Source organism: Macaca fascicularis, chromosome X (genome assembly GCF_037993035.2).
Source record: "Macaca fascicularis isolate 582-1 chromosome X, T2T-MFA8v1.1".
NCBI classification, from domain to species: Eukaryota; Metazoa; Chordata; class Mammalia; order Primates; family Cercopithecidae; genus Macaca; species Macaca fascicularis.
In genome coordinates, this window is record NC_088395.1 from 77457859 (window position 1) to 77477017 (window position 19159).

Below are 19159 nucleotides of genomic sequence, written 5' to 3' on the forward strand. Positions count from 1 at the left end.
TCCAGACCAGCCTGGTCAACATGGCAGAACCCCGTCTCTCTGCTAAAAACATAAAAATTAGCCAGGTGTGGTGGCGCATGCCTGTAGTCCCAGCTACTTGGGAGGCTGAGGCACCAGAATCGCTTGAACCTAGGAGGCAGAGGTTGCAGCCATCCCACCACTGCACTCCAGCCTGGGCAACAGAGCGAGACTCTGCCTCAAAACACACACACACACACACACAGAAAAGAAAAGTTAAAATTTACATATCCAAACATTGTTCAAAGCACTCTACATATATTAATTCATGGGTACATGCCTATGAGTTAGATTATATTATTAGATAAATATACAAAAACAAATACACTGAGATGTTCAATGGTGTGCCCAATAGCTAATCTACTCATAAATGGGAAGTATGCTATTATAATTTTATAACAATAACATAAAGTAGGTTAGTCAACCTACTTCTACAATATTTAACATGATCCTTACCAGCATTTCTGGCCTAGTAGATTTCTTATCCATCTTCCCAATATCATAGCTTTGGCTATCATTAAAAAGGAAAAAATATATATATAAAAACATATATCCATTTCAAATTATATATAATTTTCAAGATTATATATTACTAAGAAGACATGGTATAAGCATACTTTATTCCAACTTATCTGTTTTGCACTACAACAGATTATTATCCATATGATATAATGATATAAAGCAATACTTTCTAACTGGAGAAAACAATTTCCTTAGGAGATACTCAATAAATCAACACTACAATTATATTGATGCTTTTTTCCATTTGGCTATATATAGCATTAAATATATATAATATATGCTGCACTAAATAGGTATAATTTAATACACTGCCTTAAATATATAAAACAATATGCTACATTAAATATATATATTTTACTGCATTAAATTATCATAATACATACTGCATTAAAATACAAGTGTATACAAGCTCTTAGTTGGCCATGTAAAGTTGAAGGAATATAAATATATATTTATTTATTAATGATTTATTTAGTTATTTTCGAGATGGAGTCTCATTCTGTCACCCAGGCTGGAGTGCAGTGGTGTGATCTCGACTCATTGCAACCTCCATCTCCCAAGTTCAAGTGATTCTCCTGCCTCAGCCTCCCGAGTAGCTGGGATTGCAGGACCTCATCACCATGCCTGGCTATTTTTTTTTTTTTTTTTTTTGTATTTTTAGTAGAGATGGGGTTTCACCATGTTGGCCAGGTTGGTCTTGAACTCCTGAGCTCAAGTGATCCACCAGCCTCAGCCTCCCAAAGTGTTGGATTACAGGCACGAACCATCACGCCTGGCCCCGAATATAAATATATATTTAAAATAAAACAAATACAGTCGTTTGCACAGAAATAAACGCTTTAGTAATATTCATTAAGTCTCACACCACCCTTCTAAAGCACTATTAGTTCAATTTTGCAGCTGAATAAACCAATATAGAAATAAAATTATATCTGATATTTCCTAGATTGGTACTGAAAATGAGGGTGAGGGGTTGGGGAGTAGAGAAATTTGATTTTCAGTTCTCTGCTTTAATTACCAAACCATATTATCTATGGGACATTCCAATAACTACAAATAATATATTAATACTAGTTTCAAGGTTTCAAAACCTAATACCTACAAAGCAAACCAAAGATTATTCACCATAAAATTAGTATTCCAAGGGAGTATGTCAATAAAATCTTGGTGAACTGAACTAACTTGAAGACAATACTTTGAAATATTCCTTAAAAAAAAAAACGAAAAAGCAAAACTCTAGGCCAATCGCAGTGGCTCACACCTGTAATTCCAGCACTTTGGGATGCTGAGGTGGTTGGATCACTTGAGGTCAGGAGTTTGAGACCAGCTTGGCCAACATGGCAAAACCCTGTCTCTATTAATAATACAAAAATTAGCCAGCGTGGTGGCACGTGCCTGTAATCTCAGCTACTTAGGAGACTGAGGCATGATTATCACTTGAACCTGGGAGTGGAGGTTGTAGTGAGCCATATCGTGCCACTGCACTCCAGCCTAGGCGACAGAGTGAAACTGTGTCTCAAAATAAATAAACAAATAAATAAAAACAAACATAAACTATAAATGACCCAGAACTACCAAACTGAGTTTTCAGATTGCTAACAAAGATATAATGCTGGCTTAGTCATTGTAAGCCCTATTTCATAGAGGTCTCCTTTAGTACATTAATCTTATATTTCCAGTTTTTTAAATAACCAGTGAGGGGTGGAACTTCTGCAATGGTGATATAAGGAGCTCTTTAGACACTCTCCCCAGTGAAACAACCACTCATCTGGAAAATTCATTAAAACAACCACTTAGTCTCTGAAAATTGAAATTGTCCTAAGGGCACATAGAAAATGGGAAAACATTTATTCATGAAAATAAACTAAATCTCAGTATAACCAGTGAGAGTCTATGGCATTTGAACTATAAACTGCTCCCGTCTATACTGGCTCCATGTGATGGAAGCTGCTCCAGATGGGTGCAGCCAAGAAGATAGGAATTCCCTCTCCCGACAGCTCCTAAAATCCTAGGCTACGGTTTCACCTGTGGAGGAGCAGGCTGCCAGAATATCTTGCCATTCTCAGGCCTGTGTCATGGAAGTGTTCTGGGCAAGTATGATGGAGAGGACTGGCATTTCTTTGCCCACTCAGCTCTCACTCTTAGGGTAAGGATTCTACCCCAAATATGACAGGTCAAGAATATTGAGATCCTGATCATCTTTACCCCAGTTGGCTCATCAGGCAGAGGTTACGTGTCAAAAGGGCACACTAAGATCAAGACCCACCGCCAGAATTTACTAATTTACTAATACAGTAGGGGTGCCATTTCAAGAGAAGCACGCCATGAGCCCAGTTCTAGTCGTGTGGCACAGAGGTTCTGACCAGAAGGAAAGAACAGAAGCAAAGAGGAAGAACTCTGCATCTCTTCCTGAGGGGACTGATGTATTTAAAACAGAGCATGGAGAAGATCATGTCTAAGGATACTGCTGAAAACAATGGAGATCTTGGTAGTGAGCAATTAAGAGGGAGCTGGTAGCTCCATGATAATAGTAGCAATAAGGGAAACAGTAGACCAACCAGAAGGTTACCAGAGAACCAGGGAAACAGCCAAGAAGAAAATCTCCGGGGTCACACTTACTTCTAGGGATCCAGAAGACAGTGCACATGTGCCATTCTGCACCCACTCACGCACAATCAGAGAAAGTGTTGGGGCAGACTAAAAAGCATTACCCAAGGCATACGCAGATCTATCAGCAAAGAACCTTGAGCCTGATTGGCTCAAGGGGCTTAAGCAGAACGTCTGACCAAACACCAACTGAAAATTAAGCTAAGATCCAGGGAAGCCAGCTTAAAAATCAAATCGACCTCATACTGATGGATCTGGAAGACTGTGCACATGCCCAAGACTATGCTTTCTTGGGTATGAGCAGATAAAGAATCTACAAGCTATTAGTCCCTGACTGAGTTAGTCTCTCCCCGAACTATAAAAGCAGTCTCTAAACAACACACATCCCACAGGAAAGGATGAAAAAATCTAACCGGCTAAGTGAGCTTAAGCACAACCCTTGGCCAGTAAGTGAACTATGTGGATGCAGAGGTGACTCTATAGGAAGCCATGAAAAGATAAAAACAGGTGGAAAAATTCTGAGCAGGAATATTAGAGGCCACACAGTGTGGGGAAAATAAATTCCACCAAATTAGTCCAGCCAAGTGACTGAATAAATAAATGACTAAACAAACAATAAAAAAAAAAGCCCCAGAAAGAGAAGAAACAGCATCTAGACTTGCTACAATATATTTTCCAAAGTGTCTAGTGTTCAACAAAACATTGTAAGACATACAATTAAAAAACGTGACTTACACAGAAGAAAAAGAGCAAAAGAAACTTCCTTTGAGGAGGCCCAAATGTTGCACTGAATAGAAAGACTTCAAAGCAACTTTTATAATTATGTCCAAAGAATTTTTAAATATCGTGTTTAAAAATTAAAGGAAGGTCTGATAACAACGACTCATTGTATGGCGAATATAAGTGTATCAGTTAAGAGACAGAAATTATTTTTTTGAAAAGAAACAAATGGAAATTCTGGAGTTGAAAAGTACAATAACTGAAATGAAAAATTCAGCAGATTTGAGCAGGCAAAAGAAAGAATAAACTAACTTGAAGAGCAATAGAAATGATACAAATCTGAGGAACAAACATGAAAAAAATGAAGAAAAATGAACAGGGGCTCAGAAAAATGTAAGACACCATTAAGCACACCAACATATACATAATGAGAGTACCAGAAGAAAAGAAAGAAAAGGACAAATAAATGTTCAAAGAAATGATGGTCTTAAAACTCCCCAAATTTGATGAAAAACAATAATCTACACATCCAAGAAGTTCAATGAAATTCAACAGGATAAGCGTTTAAAAAGCTACATCCAGACACATGATGAGTGAAAATTATTGAACATCAAAGATGAAGAGAAAATATTGAAAACAGTACGAGAAAAATTACTCATCACATGAACGGGAATAACAATAAGATTAACAGCTGATACCCCTCAGAGTTCATGGAGTACAGAAGGCAAAAAGGATGTATTCAAAAATCTGTGAAATTAGAATCCTCTATCTAGAAAAGCTATCTTTCAAAATTAAGAGTAAATAAATACATTGCCGGGTAAACAAAAAGTGAGAGAATTTCTTGTTAGCTAATCTGTCTTATAAGAAATACAAAAGAAATATTCTTCATGCTGAAAGCAAGTGACACTAAAGAAAAATTTGAATTCATATGAAAAATAAACAGTGATAGTAATTATGGAGGTAATTAAAAAAGAAAGTATGATTATATATATCTTCTACTTTCCTTAATTTATTTAAAAAGCAATTGCATAAAGAAATTCCTAAGGTGTATTAGTGGGGCATAACATTTGTAATATGTTCGATAACAATAACACAAAGGAGTAGATGGGGTGGGAAAGAAATTCAGGAAATTATACCAGATGGTAATTCAAATCTAAAAGAAGAAATGAAGTGAACCAAAAGTTATAAGAAGGTTGAAAATTTAAAAACACAATAAATATGTTGTGTTCTCTTTTATCTCTAATCTTCTTTAAAATACATAAGATTTTGCAAAGCAATAATTATAACCATGCATTATTGAGTTTTTAAACATATATAGACATAATAAGTATAATAATAATCACCAAAAAAGAAAAGAGAATAAAGCTAAGTAGTAGTAAAGATTTTATCACCTGAAGTCAGGAGTTCGAGACCAGCCTGGCCAACATGGAGAAACCCCTTCTGTACCAAAAATACAAAAATTAGCCAGGTGTGGTGGCGCAAGCCTGTAATCCCAGCTGTTTGGGAGGCTGAGGCAAGAGAATCGCTTGAACCCAGGTGGCAGAGGTTGCAGTGAGCTGAGATCGCACCACTGCACCCCAGCCTGGGTGACAGAGCAAGACTCTGTCTAAAAAAAAAAAAAATAAGAAAAAATAAGAAAATGTAATCCAAAAAATGTTACACAATTTAAAATAGTATACTATAAAATATTCACCTAAGACCAGCAATTCCAGAGGTGGAACAAGATGATGGAATAGAAGGCTCCACCAGTCATTCCTCTTGCTGCAAGGACACCAATTTAACAACTATCTACACAAAAAAAGCACCTTCCTAAGAACGAGATATCAGGTGGGCATTCACAGTACCTGGTTTTAACTTGCTAAAAGAGGCACTAAAGAGGTAGAAAAACAGTCTTGAATCATAGAAGCCACCCTTCCCCCCATTCCCTGGCAGTGGCGGTGTGGTGCAAAGACCATTGCTGTGTGCTGGGGGAAGGAGAGCACAACAATTCTGAGGCATTGACCTCACTGCTGCTCCGTTATAGCATAAAGAAAAGCAGGACCAAGCTCGGCTGACGCCTGTCCGTGGAGGGAGTGTTTAAACCAGCCCGAACCAGAAAGGAATTGCTGATCTAGCGGTCAAACCTTGAGTTCCCACAAGCCCCGCCACCGTGGGCTAAAGTACTGTGGGACTCTAAATGAACTTCAAGGCAGCCTAGGCCACAAAGACTGCAACTCCTAGGAGAGTCCTAGTGCTGAACTAAGCCCAGAGACACTGGAATTGTTGGGGCAGGGAGGGGGGGAGTGAGGAGGGCATGCAAACTACTGAGACACCAGCCAGGGTGGCTAGAGAGTGTTGACATCACCTCTCTCCTAACCTCAGGCTGCACAGCTCAACATGACTCCAAAAGACACCACTTCCTTCCACTTGAGAGGAAATGGAAGAGTGGGGAGAATTTGTCTTGCATCTTGGATACCAGCTCAGCCACAGCAAGACAGGGCATGGGTCAGGGTTGTGAGGCCCCCTTTCAGGCCCTAGCTCCTGGACATTTCTGAACAAATCCTGGGCCAGTAGGGAACCCACTGCCTTGAAGGGAAGGATCCAGTTCTGGCATCATTCATCACCTGCTAACCAAAGAGCCCTTGGGCCCTGAATAACCAATAGCGATACCCAAGTACTACATCAAGGGCATTAGGTGAGCCTCAGACTGGCTAGCTTCAGGTGAGACTCAGCACATTACTAGCTGTGGTGGCTATGGGGCAAAACTCCTTCTGCTTCAGAAAAACAGGGGGAAAAGTAAAGGGGACTGTGTCTTGCATTTTGAATACCAGCTCAACCACAGCAGGACAGGGCAAGGGTCAGGGTTGTGAGGCCTCCTCTTCAGGTCCTAGCTCCCGGACATTTCTGCAGAAACCCTGGGTCAGAAGAGAACCCTCTCTCTTGAAGGGAAGGACCTAGTTCTAGAATCATTCATCACCTGCTAACCAAAGAGCCCTTGGGCCCTGAAAAACCGGCAGTGATACTCAGGTACTACATCAAGGACTTTGGGCGAGACCCTGAGACTTGCTGACTTCAGGTGAGACTCAACACATTCCCAGCTGTGGTGGCTTCAGGGAGAAACCCTTCTGCTTCAGAAAAATAGAGGGAAAAGTAAAGGGAACTGTGTCTTGCATCTTAGGTACCAGCTCAGCTACAGGGGAGTAGAGCACCAAGCAAGCTCTTAGGGTCCCCAATTCCAGGATTGGCTCTTGAATGGCATTTCTGGACCTGCTGTGGGTCAGAAGGGAGCCAGGTGCCATGAAGGGTGAGTCCCAGACCTGGCAGCATTCACCAAAAGCTGACTGAAGAGCCCTTGGACCTTAAGGAAACAGTAGTCAGCAGTAGTCAGGCAGTACTCCTTGTGGCCTGGGATGGCAGTTGCCACAAGATGAGGTTCCTCTGCCTTTGGAAAGTGGGAGGGAAGAGTGGGAGGGATTGCATCTTGTGGTTTAACTGACAGCTCAGTCACAGTAAAATATAATAGAGCACCAGGTAAACATCTAAGGTTTCTGACTCTAGTCCCTGGCTCTCAAATGGCACTTCTGTACTCTCCTGTGGTGTGGGAGAACACACTGCCCTGAAGGGAAGAACACAGGCCTAGCTGGCTTTGCCACCTACTGACTATAGAGCCCCAGGGTCTTGAGCAAACATAGGTGGTAGGTAGAGAGTGGTTACAGCACACCTTGGGTGAAACCCAGTGCTGTGCTGGCTTCAGCATGACCCAGCACAGTCAAAGTGGTAGTGCTTATGTCACTAAACCCCAAGTTTCAGGTAGCTCGAGGGAGAGAGAGAGAGAGAGAGAGAGAGAGACTCTGTTTGTTTAGGAGAAAGTAAGGGAAGAAAACAAGAGCCTCTGCTTGGTAATCCAGAGAATTCTCCCAGATCTTGCCCAAGACCATCAAGGGAGTACCTCTACATGTATACAAGAACCACAGCATTAGTGGGCTTGGGATGCCCCCTAAAACAGATACAGCTCAGATCACAACACCCAAGTCCTTTTGAATATGGGGAAAGCCTTCCCAAGAAGGGTGGATACAAACAAGCCAAGACTGTGAAGTCTAAAACAAATACCTAACACTAAAATGCCCAGACACTGAAGAACATCTACAAGTATCAAGACAATCTGGGAATACATGGCCACATCAAGTAAAATGAGGCACCAGAAACCAATCTTGGAGAAACAGAGATATGTGACCTTTGAGACAGGGAACTGAAAGTAGCTGTTTTGAGGAAACTTGAAGAAATTTAAGATAACACAGAGAAGGGATTCAGATTCCTATCAGATAAACTTAACAAAAATTTGTTAAGTTTTAACAGACAAATTTATTTGAAATTAAAAGAATAAAGCAAAACTTCTGGAGTTGTAAACTGCAACTGGCATACTGAAAAAGACTACATCAGAATCTTTAAATAGCAGAATTGATCAAGTAGAAGAAAGAATTAGTGAGCTTGAAGACAGGCTATTTGAAAACACACGGTCAGAGGAGACAAAGGAAAAAAGAATAAAAAACAATGAAGCAGACCTACAAGATCTAGAAAATAGCCTCAAAAGGGCAAATCTAAGCATCATTGGCCTTAAAGAGGAAGCAGAGAAAGAGATAAGGTTAGAAAGTTTATTCAAAGTGGGGAGGCTTCCAAGATGGCCGAATAAAAACAGCTCCGGTCTGCAACTCCCAGCAAGATCGATGCACAAGATGGGTGATTTCTGCATTTCCAACTGAGGGTCCTGGTTTATCTCATTGGGACTGGTTGGACAGTGGGTGCAGCCCATGGAGGGCAAACCAAAGCAGGGCAGCGCATCGCCTCACCCGGGAAGCACAAGGGGTCTGGGGACTTTCCTTTCCTAGCCAAGGGAAGCCATGACAGTCTGTACCTGGAGGAATGGTATACTCCTGCCCAAATACTGTGCTTTTCCCACAATCTTCACAACCGGCAGACCAGGAAGTTCCCTCCCATGCCTGGTTTGGCAGGTCCCATGCCCAAGGAGCCTTGCTCACTGCTAGCACGGCATCTAAGATCAACCTGTGACTCTGCAACTTGGTGGGGGGAGGGATGTCCGCCATTGCTGAGGTTTGAGTAAGCAATTTTGTGCTCACTGTGTAAACAAAGAGGCCAGGAAGCTCGAACTGGGCGGAGCCCACCTCAACTCAGCAAGGCCTACTGCCTTGCTGTAGATTGCACCTCTGTGGGCAGGGCATAGCAGAACAAAAGGCAGCAGATAGCTTTGGCAGACCTAAACGTCCCTGTCTAACAGCTCTGAAGAGAGCAGTGGCTCTCCCACCATGGCGTTTGAACTCAGAGAACAGACAGACCACCTCCTCAAGTGGGTCCCAGACCCCTGTGGAGCCTGACTGGGAGACACCTCCCAGTAGAAGCCAACAGACACCTCACACAGATGGGTGCCCCTCTGGGACGAAGCTTCCAGAGGAAGGACCAAGCAGCAATATTTGCTATTCTGCAGCCTCCATGGGTGATCCCAGGCAAACAGGGTCTGGAGTGGACCTCCAGCAAACTCCAACAGACCTGCAGCTGAGGGGCTCCACTGTTAGAAGGAAAACTAACAAACAGGAAGGAATAGCATCAACATCAACAAAAAGGACATCTACACCAAAACCCCATCTGTAGGTCACCAACATCAAAGACCAAAGGTAGATAAAACCACAAAGATGGGGAGAAACCAGAGCAGAAAAGCTGAAAATTCCAAAAACCAGAGTGCCTCTTCTCCTCCAAAGGATTGCAGCTCCTCACCAGCAAAGGAATGAAACCGGATGGAGAATGAGTTTGACGAGTTGACAGATGTAGGCTTCAGAAGGTTGGTAATAAAAAATTTCTCCAACTTAAAGGAGCATGTTCTAACCCATCACAAGGAAGCTAAAAATCTTGAAAAAAGGTTAGACAAATGGCTAACTAGAATAAACAGTGTAGAAAAGACCTTAAATGACCTGATGGAGCTGAAAACCACAGCACCAAAACTTCGTTACACATGCACAAGCTTCAAGAGCTGATTCGATCAAGTGGAAGGAAGGATATCAGTGATTGAAGATCAAATTAATGAAATAAAGTGAGAAAACAAAGTTAGAGAAAAAAGAGTGAAAAGAAACAGACAAAGCCTCCAAGAAATATGGGACTATGTGAAAAGACCAAATCTACGTTTGATTGGTGTACCTGAAAGTGATGGGGAGAATGGATCTAAGTTAGAAAACACTCTTCAGGATATTATCCAGGAGAATTTCCCCCACCTAGCAAGGCAGGCCAACATTCAAATTCAAGAAATACAGAGAATACCACAAAGATGCTCCTCGAGAGGAGCAACCCCAAGACACATAATTGTCAGATTAACCAAAGTTGAAATGAAGGAAAATATGTTAAGCGCAGCCAGAAGGAAAGGTCGGGTTACCCACAAAGGGAAGCCTATCAGATGAACAATGGATCTCTCGGGACAAGCCCTACAAGCCAGAAGAGAGTGGGGCCCAATATTCAACATTCTTAAAGAAAAGAATTTTCAACCCGGAATTTCATATCCAGCCAAACTAAGCTTCATAAGTGAAGGAGAAATAAAATCCTTTACAGACAAGCAAATGCTGAGACATTTTGTCACCACCAGGCCTGCCTTACAAGAGCTCCTGAAGGAAGTACTAAACATGGAAAGGAACGACTGGTACCAGCCACTGCAAAAACATGACAAATTGTAAAGACCATCGATGCTATGAAGGAACTACATCAATTAACTGGCAAAATAACCAGCTAACATCATAATGACAGGATCAAATTCACACATAACAATATTAACCTTAAATGTAAATGGGTTAAATACCCCAATTAAAAGACACAGACTGGCAAATTGGATAAAGAGTCAAGACCCATCAATGTGCTGTATTCAGGAGACCTATCTCACGTGAAAAGACACACATAGGCTCAAAATAAAGAGATGGAGGAAGACCTACCAAGCAAATGGAAAGAAAAAAAAAGCCCAGGTTGTAATTCTAGTCTCTGATAAAACACACTTTAAACCAACAAAGATCAAAAGAGACAAAGAAGGCCATTACATAATGGTAACAGGATCAATTTAAGAAGAAGAGCTAACTATCCTAAATATATATGCAACCAATACAGGAGCACCCAGATTCACAAAGCAAGTTCTTGCAGACCTACAAAGAGACTTAGACTCACACACAATAATAATGGGAGACTGTAACACACCACTGTCAATATTAGATCAATGAGACAGAAGGTTAACAAAGATATCCAGGACTTGAACTCAGCTCTGGACCAAACAGGCCTAATGGACATCTACAGAACTCTCCACCCCAAATCAACAGAATATACATTCTTCTCAGCACCACATTGCACTTATTCTAAAATTGACCACATAATTGGAAGTAAAACACTCCTCAGCAAATGCAAAAGAAAAGAAATCACAACAGTCTCTCAGAACACAGTGCAATCAAATTAGAACTCAGGATTAAGAAACTCACTAAAAACACACAACTACATGGAAACTGAACAACCTGCTCTTGAATGACTACTGGATAAATAACAAAATGAAGGCAGAAATAAAGATGTTCTTTGAAACCAATGAGAACAAAGACACAATGTACCAGAATCAACGGGACACATTTAAAGCAGTGTGTAGAGGGAAATTTATAGCACTAAATGTCCACAAGAGAAACCAGGAAAGATCTATAATTGACACCTTAACATCATAATTAAAAGAACTAGAGAAGCAAAAGCAAACAAATTCAAAAGCTAGCAGAAGGTAAGAAATAACTAAGATCAGAGCAGAACTGAAGGAGATAGAGACAAAAAATCCTTCAAAAAAATCAATGAACCCAGGAGCTGGTTTTCTGAAAATCAACAAAATAGACCACTAGCAAGACTAACAAAGAAGAAAAGGGAGAAGAATCAAACAGATGCAACAAACAATGATAAAGGGGACATCACCACTAATCCCACAGAATACAAACTACCATCAGAGAATACTATAAACACTTCTATGCAAATAAACTAGAAAATCTAGAAGAAATGGATAAATTCCTGGACACATACACCCTCCCAAGACTAAACCAGGAAGAAGTTGAATCTCTGAATAGACGAATAACAGGCTCTGAAATTGAGGCAATAATTAATAGCCTACCAACCAAAAAAAGTCCAGGACCAGACGGATTCACAGCCAAATTCTACCACAGCTACAAAGAGGAGCTGGTACCATTCTTTCTGAAACAATTCCAATCAATAGAAAAAGAGGGAATCCTCCCTAACCAATTTTATGAGGCCAACATCATCCTGATACAAAAGCCTGGCAGAGACACAACAAAAAAAGAGAATTTTAGACCAATATCCCTGATGAACATCGATGTGAAAATCCATGATAAAATACTGGCAAACCGAATCCAGTAGCACATCAAAAAGCTTATCTACCATGATCAAGTCAGCTTCACACCTGGGATGCAAGGCTGGTTCACCATACGCAAATCAATAAACGTAATCCATCACATAAGCAGAACCGACAACAAAAACCACATGATTATCTCAATAGATGCAGCAAAGGCCTTTGACAAAATTCAACAGCACTTCATGCTAAAAACTCTCAATTAACTAAGTATTGATGGGACGTATTTCAAAATAATAAGAGCTATTTACGACAGACCCACAGCCAATATCATATTGAATGGGCAAAAACTGGAAGCATTCCCTTTGAAAACCGGCACAAGACAAGGATGCCCTCTCTCACCACTCCTATTCAACATCATGTTGGAAGTTCTGGCCAGGGCAATCAGGCAGGAGAAAGAAATAAAGCGTATTCCATTAGGAAAAGAGGAAGTCAAATTGTCTCTGTTTGCAGATGACATGATTGTATATTTAGAAAACCCCATCGTCTCAGCCCAAAACATCCTTAAACTGATAAATAACTTCAGCAAAGTCTCAGGATATAAAATCAATGTGCAAAAATCACAAGCATTCCTATACACCAAGTACAAACAAACAGACAGCCAAATCATTCACTATTACTACAAAGAGAATAAAATACCTACGAATCCAGCTTACAAGGGTTGTGAAGGACCTCTTCAAGGAGAACTACAAGCCACTGCTCAATGAAATAAAAGAGGACACAAACAAATGGAAGAACATTCCATACTCACGGATAGGAAGAATCAATATCGTGAAAATGGCCATACTGCCAAGGTAACCTATAGATTCAATGCCATCCTCATCAAGCTACCAATTATTTTCTTCACTGAACTGGAAAAAACTACTTTAAAGTTCATATGGAACCAAAAAAGAGCCTGCATAGCCAAGACAATCCTATGCAAAAAGAACAAAGCTTGAGGCATCACACTACCTGACTTCAAACTATACTACAAGGCTACAGTAACCAAAATAGCATGGTACTGGCACCAAAACAGATACATAGACCAATGGAACAGAACAGAGGCCTCAGAAATAACACCACACATCTACAATCATCTGATCTTTGACAAACCTGACAAAAACAAGCAATGGGGAAAGGATTCCCTATTTAATAAATGGTGCTGGGAAAACTGGCTAGCCATATGCAGAAAATTGAAACTGGATCCCTTCTTTACACCTTACACAAATATTAACGCAAGATGGATTAAAGACTTAAACATAAGACCTAAAACCATAAAAACCCTAGAAGAAAACCTAGGTAATACCATTCAGGACATAGGCATGGGCAAAGACTTCATGACTAAAACACCAAAAGCAATGGCAACAAAATCCAAAATCGACAAATGGGATCTAATTGAACTAAAGAGCTTCTGCACAGCAAAAGAAACTATCATCAAGTGAACAGGCAACCTACAGAATAGGAGAAAATTTTTGCAATCTACCCATCTGACAAAGGGCTAATATCCAGAATCTACAAAGAACTCAAACAAATTTACAAAAAAACAACAACAACCCCGTCAAAAAGTGGGCAAAGGATATGAACAGACACTTCTCAAAAGAAGACATTAATGCAGCCAACAGACACATGAAAAAATGCTCATCATCACTGGCCATCAGAGAAATGCAAATCAAAACCACAATGAGATACCATCTCACACCAGTTAGAATGGTGATCATTAAAAGGTCAGGAAACAACAGATGCTAGAGAGGATGTGGAGAAATAGGAACGCTTTTACACTGTTGGTAGGAGTGTAAACTAGTTCAACCATTGTGGAAGGCAGCGTGGCGATTCCTCAAGGATCTAGAACTAGAAATACCATTTGACCCAGCGATCCCATTACTGGGTATATACCCAAAGGATTATAAATCATGCTGCTATAAAGACACATGCACACATCTATTTATTGTGGCACTATTCACAATAGCAAAGACTTGGAACCAACCCAAATGTCCATCTATGATAGACTGGATTAAGAAAATGTGCACATATACACCATGCAACACTATGCAGCCATAAAAAGGATGAGTTCATGTCCTTTGTAGGGACATGGATGAAGCTGGACCATCATTCTCAGCAAACTATCACAAGGACAGAAAACCAAACACCGCATGTTCTCGCTCATAAGTGGGCGTTGATCAATGAGAACACATGGACATAAGGCAGGGAACATCATACAATAGCATTAAGAGAAATGCCTAATGTAAATGACAAGTTGATGGGTGCAGCAAACCAACATGGCACATGTATACCTATGTAACAAACCTGCACGTTGTGCACATGTACCCTAGAACTTAAAGTATAATAAAAAAAGAAAGTTTATTCAAAGGGATAATAATAGAGAACTTCCCAAACCTAGAAAGAGATATCAATATCCAAATACAAAACGGTTATAGAACACCAGATTTAACCCAAAGAACGCTACCTCAAGATATTTAATAACCAAACTCTTAAAGCCTGAGGATAAAGAAAGGATCCTAAAAGCAGTAAGAGAAAAGAAAAAAATAACATACAATGGAGCTCCAGTACATCAAGCAGACTTTTCAATGGCAACCTGACAGGACAGGAGACAGTAGCATGACATATTTAAACTGTTGAAGGAAAAGAACTTTTATCCTAAAATAGTATATCCAGCAAAAATATCCTTTAAACATGAAGGAGAAATGAAAACTTTCCTAATCATTTGAAGGTACAAAACTCACTGGCAATAGTAAGTACACAGAAAAACACAGAATATTATGACACTGTAACTGTGGTGTGCAAACTACTTTTATATTAAGTGGAAAGACTAAATAACGAACTAATCAAAAATAATAACTACAACAACTTTTCAAGACATAGACAGTACAATAAGATATAAACAGGAAAAAAAGTTTAAAAGCAGGGAGTCGAAGCTCCTAAAGCAGGGACCAGGCCGCACAGCAGGAGGTGAGTGGCGGGCGAGTGAGCATTACTGCCTGAGCTCCACCTTCTGGCAGATCAGCAGCAGCATTAGATTATCATAGGAGCACGAACCCTATTGTGAACTGTGAATGCAAGGGATCTAGGCTGCACACTCCTTATGAGGATCTACTACCTAATGATCTGAGATGAAAGAGTTTCATCCAGAAACCCTTCCCCCTCGCCAATCCCCCACCCTGCTCCATGGAAAAATTGTCTTCCATGAAACCGGTCCCTGGTGCCAAAAAGGTTGACGACCGCTGCCTTAAAGAACTAAAATGAGGGTCAGGTGTGATGGCTCATGCCTGTAATCCCAGCACTTTGGGAGGCTGAGGGGGCAGATCACTTGAACTCAGGAGTCCGAGACCAGCCTGAGCAACATGGAAAAATCCCGTCTCTACAAAAAATACAAAAATTAGTCAAGTATGGTGGTGCGTGCCTGTACTCCCAGCAACTCAGGAGGCTGAGGTGGGAGGATGGCTTGAGCCTGGGAGGCAGAGGTCGCAGTGAGCCAAGATCATGCCACTGCACTCAGCCTGGGAGATAGAGCCAGACCTTGTCTCAAAACAAAAAACAAAACAAAACAAAAAACTAAAATTAGAACTACCATTCGATCCAGCAATCCTACTACTGGGTATATACCCAAAGGAAAATAAATCATACAAAAAAACACATACACATTTTTATAGCAGCACAATTCACAATAGCAAAAAAAAAATGGAGCCAACCTAAATGACCATCAACCAACGAGTGGATAAAGAAAATGTATATACACCACAGAATACTACCCAGCCATAAAATGGAACAAAATAATGGCCTTTGCAGAACGTGGATTGACTTGGAGGCCATTATTCTAAGTGAAGTAACTCAGGAATGAAAAATCAAATCTCATATCTTCTCACTTATAAGTGGGAGTTAAACTCTGAGGATGCAAAAACATAAGAATGGTATGGGGGGGCGGAGCAAGATGGCCGAATAGGAACAGCTCCAGTCTCCAATTCCCAGCGCGAGCGACACAGAAGACCGGTGATTTCTGCATTTTCAACTGAGGTACTGGGTTCATCTCACTGGGGAGTGCCGGACGATCGGTGCTGGTCAGCTGCTGCAGCCTGACCAGAGAGCTGAAGCAGGGAGAGGCATTGCCTCACCTGGGAAGCGCAAGGGGGAAGGGAATCCCTTTTCCTAGCCAGGGGAACTGAGACACACAACACCTGGAAAATCGGGTAACTCCCACCCCAATACTGCGCTTTAAGCAAACAGGCACACCAGGAGATCATATCCCACACCTGGCCGGGAGGGTCCCACACCCACGGAGCCTCCCTCATTGCTAGCACAGCAGTCTGTGATCTACCGGCAAGGCAGCAGCGAGGCTGGGGGAGGGGCGCCCACCATTGCTGAGGCTTAAGTAGGTAAACAAAGCTGCTGGGAAGCTCGAACTGGGTGGAGCTCACAGCAGCTCAAGGAAACCTGCCTGTCTCTGTTGACTCCACCTCTGGGGACAGGGCAATAATAAACGCAGCCGAAACCTATGCAGACGCAAATGACTCTGTCTGACAGCTTTGAAGAGAGCAGTGGATCTCCCAACACAGAGGTTGAGATCTGAGAACCTGCTCAAGTGGGTCCCTGACCCCTGAGTAGCCTAACTGGGAGACATCCCCCACTAGGGGCAGTCTGACACCCCACACCTCACAGGGTGGAGTACACCCCTGAGAGGAAGCTTCCAAAGCAAGAATCAGACAGGTACACTCGCTGTTCAGAAATATTCTATCTTCTGCAGCCTCTGCTGCTGATACCCAGGCAAACAGGGTCTGGAGTGGACCTCAAGCAATCTCCAACAGACCTACAGCTGAGGGTCCTGACTGTTAGAAGGAAAACTATCAAACAGGAAGGACACCTACACCAAAACCCCATCAGTACATCACCATCATCAAAGAGCAGAGGCAGATAAAACCACAAAGATGGGGAAAAAGCAGGGCAGAAAAGCTGGAAATTCAAAAAATAAGAGTGCATCTCCCCCGGCAAAGGAGCGCAGCTCATGGCCAGCAACGGATCAAAGCTGGACGGAGAATGACTTGGACAAGATGAGAGAAGAAGGCTTCAGTCCATCAAATTTCTCAGAGCTAAAGGAGGAATTACGTACCCAGCGCAAAGAAACTAAAAATCTTTAAAAAAAAGTGGAAGAATTGATGGCTAGAGTAATTAATGCAGAGAAGGTCATAAACGAAATGAAAGAGATGAAAACCATGACACGAGAAATACGTGACAAATGCACAAGCTTCAGTAACCGACTCGATCAACTGGAAGAAAGAGTATCTGCGATTGAGGATCAAATGAATGAAATGAAGCAAGAAGAGAAACCAAAAGAAAAAAGAACAAAAAGAAATGAACAAAGCCTGCAAGAAGTATGGGATTATGTAAAAAGACCAAATCTACGTCTGATTGGGGTGCCTGAAAGTGAGGGGGAAAATGGAAACAAGTTGGAAAACACTCTTCAGGATATCATCCAGGAGAACTTTCCCAACCTAGTAGGGCAGGCCAACATTCAAATCCAGGAAATACAGAGAACGCCACAAAGATACTCCTCGAGAAGAGCAACTCCAAGACACATAATTGCCAGATTCACCAAAGTTGAAATGAAGGAAAAAATCTTAAGGGCAGCCAGAGAGAAAGGTCGGGTTACCCACAAAGGGAAGCCCATCAGACTAACAGCAGATCTCTCGGCAGAAACTCTCCAAGCCAGAAGAGAGTGGGGGCCAATATTCAACATTCTTAAAGAAAAGAATTTTAAACCCAGAATTTCATATCCAGCCAAACTAAGTTTCATAAGTGAAGGAGAAATAAAATCCTTTACAGATAAGCAAATGCTTAGAGATTTTGTCACCACTAGGCCTGCCTTACAAGAGACCCTGAAGGAAGCACTAAACATGGAAAGGAACAACCGGTACCAGCCATTGCAAAAACATGCCAAAATGTAAAGACCATCGAGGCTACGAAGAAACTGCATCAACTAACGAGCAAAATAACCAGTTAATATCATAATGGCAGGATCAAGTTCACACATAACAATCTTAACCTTAAATGTAAATAGACTAAATGCTCCAATTAAAAGACACAGACTGGCAAACTGGATAAAGAGTCAAGACCCATCAGTCTGCTGTATTCAGGAGACCCATCTCACACGCAGAGACATACATAGGCTCAAAATAAAGGGATGGAGGAAGATTTACCAAGCAAATGGAGAACAAAAAAAAGCGGGGGTTGCAATACTAGTCTCTGATAAAACAGACTTTAAACCATCAAAGATCAAAAGAGACAAAGAAGGCCATTACATAATGGTAAAGGGATCAATTCATCAGGAAGAGCTAACTATCCTAAATATATATGCACCCAATACAGGAGCACCCAGATTCATAAAGCAAGTCCTTAGAGACTTACAAAGAGACTTAGACTCCCATACAATAATAATGGGAGACTTCAACACTCCACTGTCAACATTAGACAGATCAACGAGACAGAAAGTGAACAAGGATATCCAGGAATTGAACTCATCTCTGCAGCAAGCAGACCTAATAGACATCTATAGAACTCTCCACCCCAAATCAACAGAATATACATTCTTCTCAGCACCACATCGTACTTACTCCAAAATCGACCACGTAATTGGAAGTAAAGCACTCCTCAGCAAATGTAAAAGAACAGAAATTATAACAAACTGTCTCTCAGACCACAGTGGAATCAAACTAGAACTCAGGACTAAGAAACTCAATCAAAACCGCTCAACTACATGGAAACTGAACAACCTGCTCCTGAATGACTACTGGGTACATAACGAAATGAAGGCAGAAATAAAGATGTTCTTTGAAACCAATGAGAACAAAGATACAACATACCAGAATCTCTGGGACACATTTAAAGCAGTGTGTAGAG

General features: G+C 41.2%; 1 protein-coding gene across 1 annotated transcript in view; it reads right to left on the minus strand.

Annotated features, from left to right (window-relative positions):
• TEX11 (testis expressed 11) overlaps positions 1 to 19159 on the minus strand; it is a 292291-nt gene that overhangs the window by 174976 nt on the left and 98156 nt on the right. The window contains exon 8 of the mRNA XM_005593879.3: positions 475 to 529. Coding sequence (XP_005593936.2) covers positions 475 to 529 — 55 coding nt within the window. The remainder of the gene's footprint in view (positions 1 to 474; positions 530 to 19159) is intronic.